This window comes from Panthera pardus, unplaced genomic scaffold (genome assembly GCF_024362965.1).
Source record: "Panthera pardus isolate Hobbes unplaced genomic scaffold, ASM2436296v1 HiC_scaffold_7, whole genome shotgun sequence".
NCBI lineage: Eukaryota > Metazoa > Chordata > Mammalia > Carnivora > Felidae > Panthera > Panthera pardus.
In genome coordinates, this window is record NW_026527002.1 from 47,595,351 (window position 1) to 47,618,815 (window position 23,465).

General features: G+C 38.7%; 1 protein-coding gene across 6 annotated transcripts in view; it reads right to left on the minus strand.

The window, feature by feature from the left end:
- Positions 1 to 20,613: 20,613 nt before the first annotated feature.
- The window catches only part of UBR5 (ubiquitin protein ligase E3 component n-recognin 5), a 137,166-nt gene continuing 134,314 nt past the window's right edge, over positions 20,614 to 23,465 (minus strand). For all 6 annotated transcript variants that reach the window (XM_053896473.1, XM_053896472.1, XM_053896474.1 and 3 more), the window contains exon 59: positions 20,614 to 21,789. In XM_053896473.1, coding sequence (XP_053752448.1) covers positions 21,577 to 21,789 — 213 coding nt within the window. In that variant the 3' untranslated portion in view covers positions 20,614 to 21,576. The remainder of the gene's footprint in view (positions 21,790 to 23,465) is intronic.

Consider the following 23,465-nt stretch of genomic DNA (forward strand, 5'->3'; position numbering starts at 1 on the left):
TCATTTGTTTCCATGTACTTTTTTATTTCTTTTATTTGCTGATTGACCCATTCATTGTTTAGTTGCATGTTATTTAGCCTCCATGTATTTGTGGTCTTTCCAGATTTTTTCTTGTGCTTGACTTCTAGTTTTATATGTTATGGTCAGAAATGCCATGGTATGGCTTAGATCTTTTTGAATTTGTTGAGGCTTTTTTTATGGACTTATATGTGATCTATTCTGGAGAATGTTCCATGTGCATTTGAAAAGAATGTGTATTCTGCTGCTTTAGGATGGAATGTTTTGAATGTATCTGTTAAATCCATCTGTTTCAGTGTCTTATTCAAAGCCATTGTTTCCTTGTTGATTTTCCAATTAGGTGATCTGTTAATTGATGTGTGGTGTTAAGCCCCCTACTATTATTGTATTACTGATTAGTTCGTTTATGTTTGTTATTAACTGTTTTATGTATTTGGGTGCTTTCAAGCTGGAAGCATAAATATTTACAATTGTTATATCTTCTTGTTGAATTATCCCCTTTATCATTACATAATGTCTTTCTTTGTCTCTTGTTACAGTCATTGTTTTAAAGTCTTTTGTCTGATATAAGTATTGCTACTCTGGCTTTCCTTTGACATCCATTTGCATAAATGTTTCTTCATCCCCTCACTTTCAATCTGCAGGTGTCTTTGAGTCTAAAATAAGTTACTTATAGGCAGCATATAAATGGATCTTGTTTTTTAATCCATTCTGTCACCCTATGTCTTTTGATTGGAATGTTTAGTCCATTTACATTCAAAGTAATTATTGACCCATATGTATTTATTGCTATTTTATTGCTTGTTTTGTGGTTGTTTCTGAAGATTTTCTCTGATCCTTTGTTGTCTTTTTCATGGTTTGCTCATTTTCTTTAGTAATCTATTTAGATTTCTTTCTCTTTATTCTTTGTGTATTTATTGGTAGTTTTTGATTTGTGGTTACATTAAGTTTGTATATGACCTCTTTTGCATATAGCAATCTATATTAAGTTGATGGTTAAGTTTGAACCCAATCTTTACTTCTCTCCTCCCCACATTTTATGTATATGGTGTCATATTTTACATCCTTTTATTTTGTGAGTTCCTTGACTGCCTTTTTTTAATAGAAATATTCATTTTTACTGCTGTTGTTTCTCCTACCTTCATACTCTCACTTTTGGTCTTCCTTCCTCTTTAATATTTCTTGCAGGGCTGGTTTAATTCTCATGAACTCCTTTAGTTTTAGTCTGTCTGAGAAACTCTGTCTCTTTTTCTATTCTGAATGAAAACCTTGTTGGGTAAAATATTCTTGGCTGCAGGTTTTCCCCTTTCACCATTTTGAATATATCATGCCACTCCTTTCTGGCTTGGAAAGTTTCTGCTTAAAAATCTGCCGATAGGCTTATGTGTTTCCTTTGTATGTAATTGTCTTCTTTTGCTGCTTTTTGTTTGTTTCAAGTTTTTATTTAAATTCTAGTTAGTTGATACATAGTGTAATATTAGTTTCAGGACTAGAATTTAGTGATTCATCACTTACATATAACACCCAGTGCTCATTACAAGTGTCCTCCTTAACACCCATCACCCATTTAACTCATCCCCTGACCATCTCCTCTCCAGCAACCCTCAGTTTGTTCTCTATAGTTCAGAGTTTGTTTTGCTGCTTTTAATATTTTTATCACTGTGTTTTGCCATTTTAATTACAATATGTCTTGTATGCTTTTGTTGATTTTGTTGGGGTTCTCTATACCTCCTGGATCTGCATATCTGTTTCCTTCTCCAGATTAGGGAAGTTTTCAGCTATTATTTCTTCAAATAAATTCTCTGCTTCCTTTTCTCTCTCTTCTTCTGGGACTCCTATAGTACAAATGTTACTGTGTTTGATAGAGTCACTGAGGTCCCTAAGTCTGTTCTTGTTTTGCATAATTCTTTTTTTCTCTCCATTATTCAGTTTGACTTTTTTCTAGGTCATTAATTTGTTTTTCTGCTTCTTCTAGCCTGCTTTTCATTTCATCAAGCGTGTTTCTCATTTTGTTTATTGAGCTCTTTATCTCTGATATGTTATTCCTTCTTTTCATGTAACAGTCTCACTGGTATCCTCAACTCTTTTCTCAAGTTCAGTGAGTATCCTTATAACCATTGCTTTAAATTCTCCATCAGGCATGTATGTTATTTATATCTGTTTTGCTTAGATCTCTGGCTATGGCCTTGTCTTTTTCTTTCAGTTGGTACAAATTCCTTTGTCTTCTCATTTTGTCTAAGTCTCTGTACCTGTTTCTTTGTGTTAGGAAAGTCAGCTACATCTCCTGCTCTTGAGGGCAATGGCTTTATGAAGAAAAGGTCCTGTAGTGCCCTTCAGGGTAGTGTCCCCAGAGCTTGGCACTTCCTAGAGTGTCGCCAGTGTGCGCTGCATGCTCTCTTCGTTGTGTCTTGGCCACTTTATCCTTCAGGCCAGTCATCTGTAGAGGCTCTCTCTTTGCCTGTTGTGGGCATTTGATTTCTGGCTTGAATGTGGTGTGTTTTAAGTAGGTGTGCTCTAGTCAGCTTGTGAAATGAGATGTGTCACCAGAACCAAGGCTTGGCAAAACTCTCAAGTTGGGAGATGCAGTCTTGGCAGGGGTTTGGGCTGGTCTTCTGGGGGAAGGGGCCTGCCAAGCAGGGACTGAGATAAGCATGACGAGGAAGGGTAGTTCCACCATAGCAAAGCGGGGTGGGGGGGCAGAGGGAGGCTTGGTGCAAGCAAGTTACATAGCAAGTGTCTACACTGTGCTTCTGCTGAGGTGTGGGGGAAGGAAATGGTGCCTGCCAGTCCCTTTGTTCCAGGAGGGGTCTCTCCATGAACACTGCTTCTTTGGGACATGCTCCAAGATGAGCAAATAACCTCCCCACTGTGTGCCTTAGGCTGTCTTCAGATAGCTGTTTCCATGCTGTACATCTGTAGGTTCTTTGCCCTGCCTACTGTCCAAGAGTAGCCCCAGTGTCTTCCAAGCTCTCCCAAAGCCAAGGATGCTGACCTTTAAAACTCTAGGCTTTAAGCCCTGCTGGTTGCAAGAACTCACAAAATTCTGGCCCTCTCACTTTCCAAGACAATTGCTATGGAGATTCATTTTCCCTTTGTGCTCCCATGTGTTAGTCTGTGTCTTGCACATCTCTGTGACTGTTGTTCCCTCCCTAGAGAAGCAGCCACAATCTGTTTCTCTCCTAAATCACATCTCCACACTTCCTACCTTCTTCGATGTGGGCTCTTCTCTACCTTTAGTTGTGGAGTTTGTTCTGCCAGTCTTCAGACTGGTTTCTGGGATATTTAGGATGACTTGATAGTTATCTAGTTGTATTCATGAGATGAGGTGAGCTTAGGGTCCTTATTCTCTGCTGCCATTTTCCCTTTCTGTCCCCTTTATTATTATATAGTGCCTTCCTTTATCTCTCATTACAGTCTGTTTTAAAGTCTGTTTTGTCCAATATAAGAATTGTTACCCTGGCTTTCTTTTGACATCCATTTGCATGATGAATGTTTCTTCATCTCCTCACTTTCAATCTGCAGGTGTCTTCTGGTCTAAAATGAATCCTTTGTAGGCAGCGTATAGATGGGTCTTGGTTTTTTCTCCATTCTGTTACCCTATGTCTTGGAGCATTCACAGTAATTAGTGATTGATACGTGTTTATTACTATTTTGACTTGTTCTGTGGTTGTTTTTATAGATTTTTTTCTGAGCCTTTTTTGTTTGCCTTCTTGGTTCATTGGCTTTCTTTAGTGATATCCTTGGATCCATTTTTCTCTATTCTTTGCATATATATTACTGGGTTTTGATGTGTGGTTACCATTAAGTTTGTATATAACATCTTCAGCATATAGCAGTCTATGTTAACTTGATGGTCGCTTAAGTTTGAACCCATTCTTTACTCTTCTCCCTCCCACATTTTAGGCATATGTTGTCATATTTTACATCCTTTTATTTTATGAGGGGTTTTTTTGCTAATTTTTACAGAAATAATTATTTTTACTGCTTTTATATTTTCCACTTTTTATACTTACACTTATGGTCTTTCCATTCCACTCAAAGAGTTCCCTTTAATATTTCTTGCAGGCTGTTTTAGTGGTCATGAACTCCTTTAGTTTTTGTTTGTCTGAGAAACTCTTATCTATTTTTCTATTCTGAATTAAAGAAAGAGTATTCTTGGCTTTTTCCCTTTCAACACTTTAAATATATCATGCCACTCCCTTCTAGCCTACAGTTGTTGCTGAAAAATTTACTGATGTCCGTATGGGGTTTCCCTGGTATGTAACTGTCTTCTCTTGGTGCTTTAAAATTTTTTTATCGCTACTTTTTGCCATTTTAGTTACTCTTTGTCATGGTGTTGAGCTCCTTGGGTTGAATTTTTTTCTCTTGGGTTGAATTTGGGGAGGATCTCTGAGCCTCCTGGATGTGGATATATGTTTCCTCCCCCAGATTAGGGAAGTTTTCAGCTATTTCTTCAAATAAATTTTCTGTCCCTTTATCCCTCTCTTCTTCTACTGAGATCCTGATAATGCAGATGTTACTATACTTTATGGAGTCACTGAGTTCCCTAAGACTTCTCAATTTCCATATTTTTCCCCTCTCCTTTGTTTTGCTTGGTTACTTTCCATTACTCTGTCTTCTGGGTCATTAATTTGTTGTTGTTCTTCATCTAGCCTATTTATTCCATCAAGTGTATTTTTAATTTCCTTTATTGTGTTCTTGATCTCTGATGGGTTCTTTTTTATCTCTCTGTTAAGTGTCTCACTGATGTCCTCCACTCTTTTTTTCAGTCCAGCAAAGGTCATTACTTTAAATTCTCTATCAGGCATATTACATCTGTTTCATTTTGGTCTCTTATTGTGGTTTGGCCCTGTTCTTCCACTTGGGAGATGTTTCTCTGTCTCCTCATTTTGCCAGGCTTTCTGTGTTTGTTTCTCTGTGTTAGGAAAGTCAGCTACTTCTCTTGCTCTTAATGATAATAGCTTTATGAAGAAGAGGTCCTGTAGTGCCCTGCAGTGCAGTTTTCCCTGTTACCCAGGGCCTGGCACTTCAGTGGGTGTCTCCAATGTGTTGTGTGTGCTTTGCTGTTGAGTCTTGGCTTCTTTTTTTCTTCAGTCCAGTTGCCTGCAGAGGCTCTCTTTGCCTATCGTGGATAGCAAAGTGTGTGGGGGTCTGCTTGCAAAACTAGACCTATCCCTGCCATTGCCAGAATTGAGGTTCCACAAATATCCTAAGTCAGGAGGTGTGGTGTGGGCAGGATTTGTGCTGGTCTTCTGGAGTAGGGGCCCACAGTGCTGGGACTCAGGTGAGCATGACTGAGAAGGGTGGATCCAAGGAAGCACAGGGAGGCAGGGCTTGGTGCAAGCAAGTTAGGGTAACCAGTGTTGGGGCTGTGCTTGTTCCGACAGGTGGATGTTTATGCTGGGCAACGGGAGGAAAATGGCACCTGCCAGCTCCTTTGTTTCTGGAGGGTTCTCTCCATGATCCCTGTCTCCCAGGCCACGTTCTGAGATTAACAAATCATTCTCCTTCCTGTCTGCCCCCAGTGTTTTTCCAACTGCTACTTCTACACTCTATCTGCATGGGCTATTTGCAGGGACTCAGTTTCCTAACACTTCCAAGCTCTCCTAGAGCTGAGCCCACTGATTTTTAAAATTCCAGGCTTTAAGTCCCACTGGTTTAGAAAACTCATGGAATTCAGCCCCTCTCACGTTCAAAGGCAAGTATTACAGAGATTTGTCCTCCCCATTTGTGAGCTCCCTGGAGCAAAAGTCTGTTTTCCGCCTTCCACCACACCACCAGCTCCCTTCTACTGCAGGTGGCCACAGTCCACTTTGCTCCCAGACTGCATCTTCACCCTTCCTATCTTCTTTGTTATCTCTTCCCTGCCTTTTAGTTGTGGAGTTTGTTCTGCCAATTTTCGGGTTGTTTCCTGGGTTATTTACGCTAATATGGGTATTATCCACTTGTGTCTGTTGGAGGAGGTGAGCTTAGGATCCTCTTACTCTGCCATTTTCCCAGGCAATCTGATAATTCCTTTCTAACTTGACAGTGTTAATTCAGGGGGATTGACCAATGAGGTGTAACAGTTAGGAGTATAATTGGATAACCTAAGAGGCATTGCCCTGTTATGCAACAGCCATCTAAGCATTCATAGGCCCAAGGAGAGTGATAACCACCACAAAGATAAACCCTGTTGGAAGGATTGGGCAAACCACTTCCATTAAGGTGGCACTGTTAATGGATTCATTCACAAGGATTGTTGCATTTGCCCATTCAAGCCAGGGATCAGTTGGGTTTTCTCCTAACTTGAAATGAAAAGTTGTTCTAAATTCCAGAGGTTGTCCCCCTTGGCAATGACCTGGATGATACAGATGATGTTGTTATCTTTTCAGATCAATGCCAAAAAAAGGAAAGTATGTTTAATTAAAATATGAAGTCTTGATCTTGTGTCTCTGGAGGAAGTAGTCTACCTCCCTATAGGCTACTTCTCTTCCTAGTTGGAGTCTGGTCCCCAACTCCCAACTATCTGGACCAGATATCAAGTGGAGCCTTCTTTAGTTTTTGAGATGTGTATCTAAGTTTCAGGTGCCTGAAATTTTATTGTCATCTTGGTAGTGAGAAGGACCTTCCAAGGAGATTCAAGGACAATCTTTGTTCTTAGCAATTACAAATCAAGAGGGTGAGAGGAAAGTTGGAAACATTAGTTTGGTGAACCTTGGTAATCAGATATTTGAGGAAACCACAAAAAATTCAGGATCCAGTCTAGTTTACAGGTATATAACAGAATGTCAATGACAAGTAACAGGATCATAATCTAATATAGACAAAGGTGCAAATAAAATTTTGTCTCGGCTGTTGCCCCCATTTTTTACCAAAGATAATCATCATAAAACTAATTTGTTTTTGCATTAAACTTGGCCTGATTGTAGAAGTACAGCAGGAATAGTGATTGGCCATACAAGCTCTTTCTAACACAGCTTTGCTGGAATCTCTAAGCAAGCAAGGTGCACAGGTTGATTTTCTAACAACCTTTAGTGGCTCCACAAAGTCAACCTTAGTTTCCCTAAAACTGTCGTCATATTTGAGTCTATACCCATCTGTCTCAAATATGACATTCCAGTTAAAGCCTTGGTACCATAACCTTGTGTTTCCAATTGTGTCCTGTTACAAGAACAGATTCTTACTGAACTTACATAACTAACTGTTTTGTCAGGAAAAGAACACTCAAGATTTCCACATTCCAGAAGGATCAGGGAGGAAGTAAAAGTAAATATTTTATCTTTGTTTACAAAGGTATGCTTTTACCAAATTGTGTGTCATTGATAGCTTAAAAAGTTTTCTTAAATCTGGAAAGACAGCGCATTAAAGAACCAGCACTCTTTCAGACAAAAAGTTATAAAAATGATAATTGTCCTCTTCAGTTCTTTCAGTCCCATGTAATTAATTCTTATTATTCTTGAATCCAGTTTTTTCAGTTGTTCTGGAAATTCTTACCCCAAGTTTATGATCTTAAAGTTATCAGAAACATGTGCTTGTCAAAAATCCTTTCCTTGAATCTTCTTGAAGATAAAGTACTTTTGCAAGAACACTTTTGCAAAACATCAGAGTAAAACAGTAACTGTAAATGACAAAAAGACTTAAAAATTCCCACTGTCAAAGATATATTGAGAGTTCATTATAATGGAATTGACAAAGAAATTCAGTGATTTCTATAACATACAACATTTTAAAAAGAATTATGTCTAATTATCATTATACTAAGACATTTCAGATTTCTAGGAATTTCACCTAATTTTGTAACACATAGTAATAATATATATCTACACAAATATAATCTAAGAAGGTTTGGGGTCACTTATTTGACAGTGCTTCTCATGTAACTTAACATATCAAACAAGCCTAATTAATTCAATATCTCTTTCTTTGTAAGGAGAGTGAACAAATCTTTTGAGATGTTCCAGGACCCTCTGGAAATTCCAAAGTTAGTTTGAGGTCAAAAAGACTTTATTTAAAATTTGATGTGAGGAAAGTTTGTCAAAAATATTAAAAGATTTTAGTATACTTGGTCAGATAGTAGCATAGGTCGCTGTGAAACAATACTTAGTTATCCATTTAACAATAGTGACAATTTAAAAAGATAGTGACAATTGAAGGCTTTACAGGCAAATACAGAAAGTTAAATAGTTGTTAAAAAAAAAAAAACCCACAAAACCTTAGTTTTTTTAATAGAACAGATTCATCTTTGTTAAATAATCAAAGACCTGATAATGAAGATAAAATGAAGCAAGGGAAATGATTTTGATAAAACACAAAGTCTTTGCTTTCTACGAAGATTACTTAAAAAGGTAAATAGGGGCACCTGGGTGGCTCAGTCGGTTAAGCGTCCCACTTGGGCTTCAGGTCACAATGTCCCGGTTCAGGGAGTTCAAGCCCTGCTTTGGGGCTCTGTGCTGACAGCTCAGAGCCTGGAGTCTGCTTTGGATTCTGTGTCTCCATCTCTCTCTGCCCCTCCCCCACTTGTGCTCTGCCTCTCTGTCTCAAAAATAAACATTTAAAAAAATTTAAATAAAGGTAAATAAAATTCTTTATAGCCTCTTATCAAGAGCAACCCAGTAGTCCATGAAAACTTTGTCTTTTTAACAGAGAGAAAAACCAAATTTTGCACCAGCTTACTTTTGATACTGAAATTTTAATATTAGCCAGTCCTGACCACTAAAAATTTCTTTTCCTTATCATTTCTATTAATTTTAATTACATATATTAGAATATTTGCCCTAAAAATCCTTAATTTAGTGAAAATAAAGAAGTAAACAATCATGAACTTTTAGCATTCTATGACTTGACAAATATTAAAAAAAAATTTGTTTAACATTAATTCATTTTTTGAGAGACAGAGTGTGAGCAGGGAGGGGCAGAGAGAGAAGGAGACACAGAATCCAAAGCAGGCTCCAGACTCCAGCCCCGAGCTGTCAGCACAGAACTCTACGCGGGGCTCAAGCCCACGAGGGGGGAGATCATGACCTGAACTGAAGCCAGACGCTTAACTAACTGAGCCATTCAGGTGCCCCTGGCTTGGCAAACATTTAAATACTCTTTATAATTTTTAGAAACATACTTTTCAGTATTTTATCTTACTTGGAATGATCTGGATGGATATTTAATTTGTTGAACTTAACTCACCATTTAAACTTAGCAAAATTTTAAGATTTAAGGTTACTAAAAGATTTGGGAAAACTACGTAAAAAGTTCACCTCAAACATTTTTGTCCTACTTACATCTATTTAATTTACTTATTCTTAATAATTATATTTAGGTTACCTACAAAAGCTTGATGAGACATTACATAAAGTCAGGTATTCATCCCAAGCTATTTTTCTTGCTGACAGATTTCGTGAGGAATAACATGAATGTATTTGACTAGTAAACCCAGTTAGAATGGACGTTGTGTGTCTGCATTATATTTAATGCTGATAACTCTGAAGACGTCTATTTTCAGTAAACCAAACTTAAACCAGCTTTTATTTGCCAAAGATTATCCCAGATCATGTGAACTTGAAAAATTGTTGGGTTAATTTCCTTTTTTTTTGAAATTTTTGTGTATACTTAATTCATATACGCACTTGATTTTCCCTGAGCCAATTAAATATAGCTCTTTTACAAATTAATTTTAGTATCATCCAGAGTCAGAAAATACTGCATCTACAACATATATATATATATATATATACATATATATATATATATATATGGATACACACAAACATAGGGATCTTATTGCTTCTGTACACTTAAGATTTCCTATTAACCCAAGTTCCAAAAGACCTTTCCCTCTTTTGTTTTTCTTATGATAAGAATTACTTCCCTAAAATAATAACAGTAATAGTAACAGTAATAATAACCTCCCTGACATTCGTATTTGAACATTTACATCTCAATGGCACAGGGAAGAATGCAGGTTACAACCCTTTAAGATAAATAGGGGAGGTTTGGGGTTTGGTGAAAAAGAAATGGGTGAATTTGAACTGCCTTTAGAAGTACATTTCTAGTTTTGCAAGGATTATAAGATAAAGATAGTTGCTTCTAATTCCTCAAAGGATTGGGTTGACACTTAAAAGATCTCATAAGTTGACCCACCCATCTAAGTCCTTTATCTTCAATTTGCTTAGGGGAGAAGGCCTAAAAAAAAAAGTTCATATCAGGCCCTGAATATCAGCTTCTAATTTACCCATTTTTTGACTACAGAGCTATTTTAAAATTTCTTTTAATTTAAATATATTGTCAGTTTCCAGCCAGGACAAACAATAAATATTAGTGGCAGTATTGACAACCTCTTAGACTTATGAGGTGTCCCCAGAGAGGATGCAAAAGATATTTTCTTTTCCTTTCTCTGCCTTGTACTGTAGGCAGTTTTTGCTAGTTTTTCCAGGATCCCATCTATAGGTTCTGAGCAGTATTTAAAGTGGAGAGTATAGCTCCAGTATTTATCAGAATTTGGCAAGGTTTTTATTAATTATTTTTAATTTATTTTGAGAGAGTGGGGGAGGGACATAGAGGAAGAGAGAGAGAAACCCAGGCAGGCTCCACACTGTCAAAACAGAGCCCCATGTGGGACTTGAACTCACTAACCTAAGATCATGACCTGAGCCAAAATCAAGAGTCGGATACTTAATGGACTGAACCACCCAGGCACCTTAGTTCTTATTAATTTTTAATTTCAGTTTTACTTTGGCTGTTTGAGGGATTTTCTGGTAAACTGCTACATTATTCCCCTTGAGTCTCATCAACTTTGGGTAGGGCCCATATGGGGGCCTACCTTGGAAGGTAGACATGGACCATTGATTAGGTGGTTTTGATGCAGGCAGGCCAGGTCGAGGACCCAGAGATGGTCCTCTAGGACAAGCAAAGAGGGTTGTTGGCTTTGCACAGGGTGGAAATCAAACATGAGCCAGCAGGAAATGAGAGAAGTTTTTTGAAGATCTAGAGAGAGTCGATACAGATGGAAGGTCTGAGAGGCTCAGAAAAGAAAAGGAGAATGAGTCTCGTATTTGCCTCGGGTCTGGGATTTTTATTAAGGTTGGTCATCTAGTGTATGTGTCCTCTCATGCATCCAGGAACTGTTTGAACAAAGATAGGTGCTCAGGTGTCCTCAGTAAGTCATTTATGCCCTGGAGCCAGGGGTCTTGGTGCCAAGGTTTCTGGAGTCAGTGGTCTTAGAAGTTCATGATGACCTTGCCTGGTCACTCTTTAGATGTTATCTATTGTGCTGGAAGACTCAAAGAGATCATTGACCTTTACAAGGCACGAATTTACATTAAGGCACGAATAAGGTTAGAGGACAGAGGATCTGAAGCAGGCTCTGTGCTGACAGCAGAGAGGCTGATGCAGAGCTCGATCATGAACCGTGAGATCATGACCTGAGCTGAAGTCGGACACCTAACCGAATGAGCCACCCAGGTGTCCCCAAGAATACCATTTTTTAAATAATTTCTTTGTTTAGCTAACCTTTGGGTCAGTTGGATCCAAACTAGTATCTGAAAGGGATATGCTGCTGGGTTGGGAATTGTGTGATTTTACAGTGTACTTCATTGCACAGAAATTTTCTTGAAGTTGGTGTGTGAACTAGTGTCAGTCTAATCCATTCCATGATCAACTGATCTGAACATGGAAGTCTTTGAGTTTGGTGGCGAGCACTTCACAGTTTTTAAATGCTTGCCCTGTGCCCACCAATTTTGTGAGTTTTGTTTTGTTTACTTGTGACATTTCCATTTAGCAGTAGCCTTTATGTAAAACAAAATCTTATGCTCCGGATCCCTCACCCTGGATCCAGTCCAGCTTAAATCAGACCCAGCCCAATTCTGATTTCAGTCTGGTTTTTAAGTTGGACCCAGTCCAAGTCTAGCCAGTAACCACCAAGTTTTCAGTGTGGAATCTGGGGATTAGGGAAAGAGTTGAACCAGCAGACCTCAACAATTGGGAACTTTGAACTGGGGGCTCTACATGGATGGAGAGCTGCATGCTGTCACTAACAGTTCCCATGTGGATCTCAGGACAGAATTAAGAGCTAGAGATTTTCCACTCAAAAACCTGGGGATTGTGGTCTGAAAGGCTAGGGGCTTACCTCTGGGCAGAACCATCTGCCATTTTAAGTTGACTTGCCCAGTGATGGAAAGCCAATTAGATCTGAAGGTCAATGCCAAGAGAGGAGCTCAGAGCCTAGAAGAACTTACCCTTGGTCCTCAGAAACACCAAGAACTCTAAAAGGGGTTCACAGGGACTACATCTATGTTTCTCATTTTTCTGAATAATGTAATTAGCAGTTTGCTTTGGATACTGTTACTGCCACCATATCTGTTAAATAACAAAAGTCCTCCTGAGTAAATTTGAAGATCTAATTGGCTTTATTCAATGATTTGTTAATTGGTCAGCATCCCATCTAGCAAATAGAAAGGAGCTCCAAGGAGCTGGGTACTCCTTCTAACTAGGTGGAAGGCTTTTATGCGTGGGAAGGGATAAGGAGAGAGCGGATTACCTTCTTTTCTTTTGAGGGATGGAAAGGGTTTATGTGGCAGATTACCTCACTGGTACTGACCAGAAAATTTTACACTGAGTGTTACATTTCTGGAGAAGCCTTTGAAACTGCAATTAGGTTAGGTTTTAAGCCTTGGTTTGGTGATGTGGGCTTAGTACAAATGACTTGCTTTTGGACCTCTTATGTTTATTATTTTTTTTAACATATACAATCTTTTGGCTATTGTTATCTATAATAGCAAAAATGAAATTAACAGCAAGTGCTGGATAGAGCATTGATGGTAAACCAAGCTCATATTTGGCTCTGTGCCTTGGCCACTTGCCTAAAAGCCACTGAGAGAAGAAAAAAATTATTCAGGAGCAATAGAAAGTACCTCTAGGACCTGTGGTCACCAGGAAGGTTGTCAGTGCATGGAGAGTATAACCAAACCCATTTGTCTGATGTTCAGCAAAGCCAATCACTGAGACATTGAGTACAAAGCAAGGGAAGAGTTTATTTGGGAGACAGACAAATGAGGTGATGGGAGGGCAAGCCTCAGATCCACAACCCACCAAAGGGTCGGGGTTTGAAGTATTTAAGGATAAGGTCAGGATGTGGAATATGCTGATTAAATATAGGGGAAAAGGATGGTGTTCTCGTTTCTGAGCATGTGCATTCAGGAATCCTGTCTCTTCCTGGGACATATGTCCAAATTATGGCGGCATAAGTGTGACTAACAGAGGGGTAGAGATCTTGGGATGTGTCATCACAGAGGTTCCTTTCATTCACTCTTGGTCCCTTCTGTGCAACTGCAAGAATTATTTCTGGTTTGCTCCAGTCTTAGCTAGTCTCATTAGTCAACTTCTGCAAAAACAGGTTCATAAATCGATCAAGTTAGCCAAAGTTTCTTTAAGGTAGAAAGGTCAAGCATTTGTTAATGTGTAGGTTTTCGGAGGATAAAATCAAGAAATCTTAAAACCAGGGAGTATATACTGTGAAAGAGTTGTTTCACTTCATGAATCGGTATCATTGGCTTCCTGAGGGATCTTTACTGAAATGGATTGTGAGACTAGCAAATATGGCTGTGTCTTTGGTTTTGAATGCTGCAGGATGGGCGACCACGTTTGGGTTGATACAGGACCCACAGCTCACTATGGAACAATCACCGATGGCCGTACACACAGGGGGCTATTCCTGAAGGAACAGCCAGCCTGGTGAACTATATAAAAGCCACTGTAAGTTCCCTTTATCCTGAGAAGGGGGACTGTCCTCCCTCTAGGACTGCCAAGTGGAGCACCCCAGATGAAACGGCTGATATGCATCACATGCAAGCCATGTGTGACTGGTTTATGATGCCTGGGATATTCACCCACTAACTATGCCTATTACCCAGGTCCAAAGGGTTCCTTTCACATAGGCACCCCATATAACCCTATTGCTGCAAAACCAAAAAATAGTTAAGGAAGCCTCATTAAATTTACTGTCCCAGCTTCCCCTCATGGGTCCTCCAGATGTTAATAAACATTAGGTTAATTAACAAGGGAATGGCAAAAGGTCCAAGAGAGCGTCAAAAGACTCTTCCCAACTAGGTGGACATTCTTAAATGATTATTAAGAAATAAAGTGAATAAAACAAATATTGACAGGGGCAAAACAAAGAGGAGTGCAAGGGAGAGGGGATTTTTCCCAGCAGGGTAGAAATCTTCAGATGTTTATCAAAAAATGGGATGAATAAAATGGACATTGATGGGGTTAAAACAGAGCTTTTAATACAGCACTACCTGAGGTTGGCTGGGCCAAATGGAGTCCTGATTGATCCCCCTAATTTAAAGGGCCCCAAAGAAGTCAACTGTATTTATCCCTGTTTGGAGAAATTTAAAAAGCAGGAAGGTAGAGATTACTATGAGAAACTTGATCAGGACTCACTTCAGGCAGGGGTTAGGGAGGTTAATAAAGTTAAAGATTGACAAAAGGGCCAGGGTTTCTTGGCTCCACATCTCACTGGAGATCCAGTCTTTTGTATAAGAGTGAGTAAAATGATCAGGAGGTGAAAAGTTTTCAGGACTTCTGGGTCTCTTGAACTGTGATACTAAAACCCAGTGGTGAAGCCCTGACTCCTGGGTGATAGGATTATGAAAGTTGGAATGTTTCAGCAGGTATGATATACAAATCTTCCTTGACTTACAATGGGGTTATGTTCTGATAAACCCATCCTAAGTTGAAAATGTTGTAAGTAAAAATGCATTTAATAGATCTAACCTACCAAATATCGTAACTCAGCCTAGCCTACCCTAAATGTACTTAGAACAGTTTACATTAGCTTATAGTTGGGCAAAACCATTTATTATTTTATAATAGTGTTGAATATCTCACACAAGTTAATGAGTGCTGTACTGAAAATGAAAAACAGCATGATTGTATGGGTACAGAATGGTTGTAAGTGTATTGGTGATTTACCCTTGTGATCATGTGGGTGACTGGTAGCTGCTGTGCTCCCTGCCACTGCCCAGCATCACAGGGGAGTATCATTCCCATATACCACTAGCCCCCGCAGAAGACCCAAAATCAAAATTTGAAGTACAGTTTCTACTTATAATGCGTATCATTTTTGCACGATTATGAGGTTGAAAAATCATAAGATAAACTGCCGTAAGTTGGGGACTACTTGTAAAGTTGTGTCTCTGTTACCTGGATGTTTTATGGGAATGGATATCATGTTCGACTGCAAATCACTTCTTCCGTCTAGTGTTGTAAAACCAAAATTTGTCAATGAAATCCTAATGGAAACTAGTTAGGAATATAGGAGTTGATGGAATTACGGTAAAAGTTTGTAGAAGAATTGGTATGTTTGAATAGGCTTTATGAGAAGTGGTTGTGTCTCTTTTACTTGATTGTATTTGGGGATAGATGTTGTATCGCACTGAGAACGTTTTCCCTACCTCGTACTATAAAACAGAAGGCATGTAAATCCACCCTTCAAGCAATGTTAATTGGACGTGCTAGGTGGGAACCAGTAAGATTGCCTGAGCCCACACAGTGTGGAATAGAAGCTGGAGTACTGGTAGGGTCAAATTCTCTGTACAATAGCCCTATGTGGAGCATAGACTGGGGCTTATGGCAAGAACCTGCGAGTGCCTCCTAAGGATGACCACTAGGATTTGGGACAAGAGAATCTTCTTTCATTTGAGGGGCATTTACTACCTTGCTATCTGACATTATTTATTGAAGCTATTCCCATGACTGAAAGACATAACATGATCTTGAAGTCTGAAATAGCCACAGGTCTTAGGTGATGTCTAGGAAATTCTCTAATGGAGAGGATAGTGCACAGAAAGTTTCCATAATAAAATGGAAATGGGTTATGCAGTATCATGCTACCTGGGGAATGCAAAGAGGAGATACTTACAAGGAAGGAGGCCCTTATTCCATAGGACTGACTCTGGAACTGTGTGGATTTTACTGTCACTTGGATAGTGCCCTATAGACAGCTCTTGACTGACCAACAAAGAGCCACTTGGTCTGTGGATGGCAGTTCCAAGGTAAATAGACAGCATTCTGTTTGGAAAGCCGCCACTCTGATGAAAGAAGTTAAAAACAGATCAGTCTTGTTGTGCTGAATTGCATGCTGTTTTCCTGGCAGTGATGGAAGAATTGAATGGCAGTAAAAGTCCCTAAATTTTGGTTTTTACTGACTTCTGGGCAGTGGCCAATAGCCATTGGGGAAACCTGGCCCATTAAAGATATGCCCACATGGGACATAGTCCTGTGGAAATTGGAGGAATGAATTAAAGTAGGACATGTTGATGCCCATCAGAATTCCCTTCCAGGTTTGGAAAGGGAGTGGAATCGACCAGCATATATTCCTGTGTGCTCACTTGAGATAGCTATGTGGATCCATGAAATGAATGGATATGAGGACACTGCAGCAATGAACAGATGGGATGAATCTAAATGTTTCCCTCTTGTACCTTCTGAGGCACAAAATGCCAGTAAGAGCTATTCTGTCTGCGAACAAGAGGCAGAGACTATGGGTGGCAATGTAGTAGCAGGTTCTCTGGTTGGATGGCCCTGAACATAGCTGGCAAGTCAGAATGATGCTGGTAGCTGTGGGGGTGCTACGGATGGGTCCTGACAAGAACAGATCCTCACTGTGGAGTGGGCTTTGCATACCCAGTGGTAGATGCAGATACTCAAGAGTATTCTGGAAGAACCAGGACAAATATTGCACCAATTTGGATAACTAGTTGTCACGGCTTCAGACCAGGGAGCAAACATACTTTACAGCCCATAATATCCAACAATGGGCAGAGATATTCCCCCTCAGAAAAATAGTTTGCTAGAGGATTGGAATGGTCAGTTAAAACATTGGTTGTCTAAAACGGGGAAGTAAATGGATGAAGGCTTACATGCCTTTATGAGTTATGCACGGACACTCAACATTAACATGAGTGGGGCTAAGGGAGTGTCCCTGCTAGATAGATTCGTGTTTGTGTTTGTTTTTCTGTTGGATCCAGGGAAAAGAGGCTGGGGGAAGGTGCTGATACTCTTTCTGACATCACTTCCACTTTTTTTCCTCCAACTTGATGCGTTGGTCATAGCTCAGGCCTATTGCAACTACAAGGGCTGGAAGCAGGGATGATTCTTAAGCAAGAGATTGTAACTGTGCTTTTAATCTTTATGTCACAATTCCTAAGGGCCTGATGAGGCAGGATGTACCTTCACCCCGTCTAACAAATTGGGGCTAACTGAATTCAGCTGTATTGCCTGAGAATAAAAATAGTCCATTAGTTTTACACTTGTGTAACCTTATTTGAACAGAACTGGACTTGAGGGGAGGGACGCCAGACCACTGTTGGTGCATGCAATCTAGACAAGCACAGTGGCCAAACCTAATATCCCTTCCAAAGTTAAAGTTTGGGTATAAATGGAGAGAAGGAAAAATAGCAGCTATGGGTAAAAGGATGAATAAATGGTTTATGTAATGAAGGAAATCCAGTATTACTTTAACACCTAGAAAGAGACTCAGAGCAAGTGACCACACAGGAACCACTGATGATACCAGCTGCCTGAAAGGGTGAAGGCATTTATTTCTGACACTACTCCTGCTTTTGGAACCTGACAAGATACAATGGAAGCTTACAGACCTGAGTGGTCTTGCCCTGGGAAATATTTTTCATGATATGATTGATGGACTAGATATTGACTGAATGGAATTCTAGTAATAAGCCAGTATCTTTTGACCTTCTAAAACCCTTGGAATTTAAGTAAGGAGAGTAGTAAAGGTGTCTTTTGTTATATTAATGAGCTACCTTCTGGACCACATCTAAGCCTGGGAGCTAGTTGCCAGTTGATCCCATGTGATTACAGGGTTGGAACTTTCAGTCCCACCTTGCCATGCACACACACACTTCTGGAGAGGAGAAAGGTGCTGGAAGGTTCAGTCAGTCATCAATGGACAATGACTTAGTCTATGTAATGAAGCCTCCGTAAAAACCCAAAGGGTTCAAGGAGCTTCCAGGTTGGTGAACATGTGGAGATGCAGGAAGAGTCGCATGCTCTGAGAGGGCATGGAAGCTCCATACCCTTTAATATATGTTTTGTCCTGTGCTCATCTTCCATCTGGTTGTTCCTGAGTTATAGCCTTTTATAATAAACCAGTGATCTCTGAATTTGGTGAGCCACTCTAGAGAATCATTAATACCCAATGAGAGGTTCATAGGAACCTCTGATTTACAGCTCGTCAGTCACAAGTACAGGTAACAACCTGGGCTTGCAATTGATATCTGAAGTGAAGGGCAGAGCAGTCTTGTGGGACTGAACCCTTGACCTGTGGAATCTGATGCTACTTCCAGGTAGACAGCGTCAGAATGAGGTAAATTGTGCTAGTGTTGCTGCATCGCTTGGTGGATGGAGGAAGTCCCCTACACACACACACACACACACACACACACACACACACACACTATCAGAACCCTTAATGAGCAACTTGCTTATAAGCATACCATCCACAAAATATTACAGCCCAATGCTTGGTGGTATGGAAGAAATCCCCTACATACACATATGTGCATACACACACATGAATTGGGTATCAGAACCCTTAATGACCAACTCACTTGCTTGTAACCATACCTTCCACAAAATTGTATAGCCCAGTGTTTAGGAATGCAAGCTCCAGAATGCCTAGAATCTTTTACTCCAGCACTTATTAGCTATGTAAACTGGAGCAAGTTGTTTAACCTGTGTCTAATTTCCTGTCTGTGAGGATGGCAGTAGCCCCTATCTCAAAGGATAAAATGAGATATTATATGTAAAGCACTTGACAAAGTGCCTGGCACACAGGAAATAATAAAAGGAGAAATTTCATGTTGCACAGTCCTAGCAATGCAGTTAATTTTTTTTTTTAACTCTAAGAGGTAACAATTTGCTTTATCTTGAGATGAATAGACAAGTCACATTTTTAATACATCTCTACCTTAAATGATGTTTAGAGGAGAATTCATCTCTGTCCATGCCTACCCACTTAGGTTAATGTAAACACTGAAAATATCACTTGGGATTCTGTTTTAAGAATGAAGATTTCTGTACTCCACTTAAGGTTTACTGAATCAGAATGTGATTGAAAGGATGGGCAAAGATTAGGAAATCTGCACTAACAAGCTCTACCAGGGAATCTTAGGCATAAAGTACCATGAGAACTACTACTTCACGGGAAGATCTGTTGGAGTTCAGACCTAGAAATCACTGGCTACCTTTAAACAGACAAAAATAATCATCTTAAGTACTAGTGACTGATACCATACTATTTAAAAACTCAAGTCTGTCTCAGTAAGCTACTATTATACTGGATAGTCAAGATATTCAGATGATTTAATGGAAAAAAGGCAAAAATAGGAAAACATTGAAAACCCCTTGGTAAAGTTCATTCTTGGTCTTCTCTTCCTAAATTTGTTTTCAATTCTATTAGATTTAATCACTAAACAAGACCAAAAGAGAACTTTATTTTACATGACTTTATTTTCCATTTAGAACCATTTTATGCTTTACTTAAAAAACAAAACCAAAAAAAAAAAAAAAAACAAAAAAAAACTCACTCTGCTTTTAATAATCCTAAAAGCATTTAACCAAAATCTTGATTTAGGAAGACTTAAGACATTGTGCATTATTTTAAATATTTTCATTCTTTCAATAACTATTAAAAATAAGTTCACAATTAGGGTTTCAAATGTCCTAATCATATCTAGTTTGTTTTCATTTAATATTTTATCCCATCATGTGCATACAGAAGTTAAGATGATAAATAAATTTTATCTCTTTCAGACACACTGATGATAATTAGCTCTTAATCTAATTACTATTTCATTTATTCAGAAATAGCATTTAGACATAAAAATCAATGTCTCACTTTGTAAAATAACCTTTGGTTAATTTACACAAATCTAATACAGCATGTTGTGTAACTTTTAAGTAATACAATGAGTTTCACTACTATCATTTTAGTTTTTAATATTTGTGTCAGCAGGGCTGAGAATATCACATGGTTCAGTCTTCTGCAGGAAGTTATATAATAAAAGCATAGTGCCTTTGAACATGAAAAACATCCCAAAGGCTAGGAGTCCTCTAAAGGAATTGAAAGGTAGAGATTTCAGAGAATTTCTCTCATTTTCAATATGTAAAGTGACTAGTTTTAAGTCACCTTTTGAAGACTTAGTGAAGAAAACAGTGTTCTTTATGCCATTGAGTAAAGCTACTAAAACCATAAGAATTTAGAGATTGGTACTAGGCTACATAATTAATGGGTCATCAAAAAAAGAACCTGTCACTTAGTTACTAAGTATAAGTGAGTGAGTTAACTTCCTATGCCAAGTAAGGGTCACACTTCACGTCCCTCATTTGTAAAAAGAAAAGGTGGCCTGGCCAGTGCCATTCAGGATTCTCTGCTAACTGTAAAATGTGGATTAATTTACTTCTCTTTCTTATAGTCCATGTGTATATAAACTTTCAGTTCTTTAAATCAAAAATTTTTATGCACACAACCATGTTGGTGTATTACCCTTAGTTTAAAAATGTACAACTACATAAATAAAAACTATTGTTTCTTCAATATTACTTGACATTTCTTCTGTAATTTCTTTATTTAAAAAAGTAAATGTAACAAGATACTTAAAAAAGGCTAGATACAAAAGTAGTTAAGCTGCTCACGAACATTTAAAATTTTCCAAAATGTATCTTCAATAATCATGATCTTATAAAACATTTTACAGTTATCAGAAAGTGCCCAGGCTGAGTTTACATAACTGAAATACCTTAGTACAAATGTCTAGTTAGAACTGAAGTGCAGTAACCTCCTGACTGACTGCTCATTGAAATAGGGATACAAAGAAAAAAAAGTTGATTGTGATAAAGTATTGTGCATTGGCCCCATCATATGTACAAAAAAAGTGCCCTTACTCAAATGAACAAATTACATGCAAAATATTAGTGATATCATTTAATATCCTAGAGCTCAATGCAGCTAAAATAAACCGCAATAAAAGTGGTTTTCATAGGTAAAAGTGATTTCATCTCTAAGATCTGAATGTCCAGAACTTTTTACAAGTTCCATATACATGATACACAATTGCAGCCAACCACAAATTAAACACCATAAAAAAAGTTAAAATGAAAACACAGAACATACTTAATTTTTTATTTTGAAATTCCCTATTCCCTCTATACAAGAACCTTTGCTGAAACACTTTCCACAAAGGCAGCAGTGAATTTTCAGAACATTTTACATTTTTCCCCTCAGCAAAAAGATAAATCACAGTGTAAATTATGTTGTTCTGCTGTCATCTTTGGCTGGGGTTAGACCCAGAAGTTGTTGACTAGCAAACCATTATAGTCAAATGTTGCTAGTGCTCCTCAGGCCTTTAAGCTACAAACTCAGCAAGGAATGTTTGCATTTAATCTCTTTAAGGTACCACCAGGGTGTGACAGCATTAACTTCCATAAACTTTTATAGACAAATGGAAAAAAATCTACAAAATTAGCTAGTAATATTACACAGCAATACACACTTTTTATACTCTACACAAAACCAAAATTCTTGGTCTTAATGGCGAGTAGCAACTTCTGTTTGAGAATCTGTTTAGAGGAATAGAGTGGGACGTAAAGTCGAGAAATACAAGTGTTTGCGGTAGGAAGATGTTGGTCATCTGGTGGTCTTATTGTGATTGAGGGCATAGGCTGAAATCCTTCTTCACTGGCTGGTAATGATGGGCTTGATGTCCAAAAGTAAACCTAAACAGGAGTATAATCATTACAATTTTGGCTTTTAATATAATAACATTAACTCTGCCAACATCTACACAGAACCCTATTCTTAAGGTAAAACCTACAAAGGGATAGGATTTTGAATGGGGTTTTAAATTTATTTCTTGCACTGGGGCGCCTGGGTGGCTCAGTCGGTTAAGTGTCTGACTTCAGCTCAGGCATGATGTCACAGCTTGTGTGTTCAAGCCCTGCATAGGGCTCTGTGCTGACCGCTCAGAGCCTGAAGCCTGCTTCGGAGTCTGTGTCTCCCTCTCTCTCTGCCCCTCTCAAGAAAGGTTCAGGGTCAAAAGAGAAAAAAGTGTCAGGTATGTAGAAAAGTGACTATATTTCAGGGCCTCAGTTTCTCTGTGGGCCTTTCTAGTGGTTAAATTCCACAAAGTATCGTTTAGTGGAAATAGGGCACAAAATCTCTAAAGAGAAGTTCAAAGACTCAGTTTATGGGTTCGAGCCCCACATCAGGCTCTGCATTAACAGCTCAGAGCCTGAAGCCTGCTTCAGATTCTATGTCTCCCTCTCTCTGCCCTTCCCCTGCTTGTGCTCTTTCTCAAAAATTGTTGAAAAAAAAAAAAAGTCTCTTATAGTTTGCCTCTCTATTTTTCTTTCCCTTCCTCTTATGATCCTCTGTTACGTTTCTTAAATTCCACATAGAAAAGGTTTTTTTAAGTAATCTCTACATACAACATAGGGCTCGAACTCACAAGAATGACATGTTCCAGCAACCTGAACCAGCCAGGAGCCCACAGGCAAACTTTTTAATAAATATAGTACGATACTATATATTTTCCTTATGATTTTCTTAATACAGTTATATGGGGCGCCTGGGTGGCTCAGTAAGTGTCCAACTCTTGATTTTGTCTTAGGTCATGATCTCACAGTTTGTGAGATCAAGCCCTGCATTGGGCTCTGTGAGAGTACGGAGCCTGCTTGGGATTGTCTCTTCCTCTCTGCCCCTCTCCCACTCCCCCTCCCTCTCAAAAATAAATAAAAACTTAAAAAAAATACAATAATGTACAAAATATGTGTAATGCACTGTTTACTAATATAAAAACTTTAGTAAAATTTTGGGGGGAGTCAGAAGTTATACTCAGATTTTCAACTGTGCAGTAGATTGGTGCCCTTAACCCCCATAATGATTTGCTTTCCCGAAGAATGGTTTTATGAGAAATCTTATCTAATTCTCTAGAAGGGGCAGAAAAAGAAACTCTAAGTGTCAGGTCTACAAAATCTTCAAAGAACTTTACATATATATGTATATGTGTGTGTGTTTATTTTTGAGAGAGAGAGCGCACACACACGAGCAGGGAAGGGGAAGAGAGAGAGAAGGAGACACAAGAGTCCAAAGAAGGCTCCAGGCTCTGAGCTGTCAGTACAGAGCGCAATGTGGGCTCGAATTCATGAGCCATGAGATCATGACCTGAGCTGAAGTTGGATGCTTAACTGAGTCATCTAGATACCCCTGCAAAGAACTTTAAGGACTGGAAGATGCTCTAGAGATAAAGCTGGTCTAATCTACTCATTTTACAGGTAAAAAAAACAAAGTTAATGTAAAATGTTTCTCCAAGGTTGTATATGGCTAGGTAGGGTAGATAACTACCATTGCTAGAAGAAAAGAAATACTACAGGACTTTTCAGAACTTTTACTA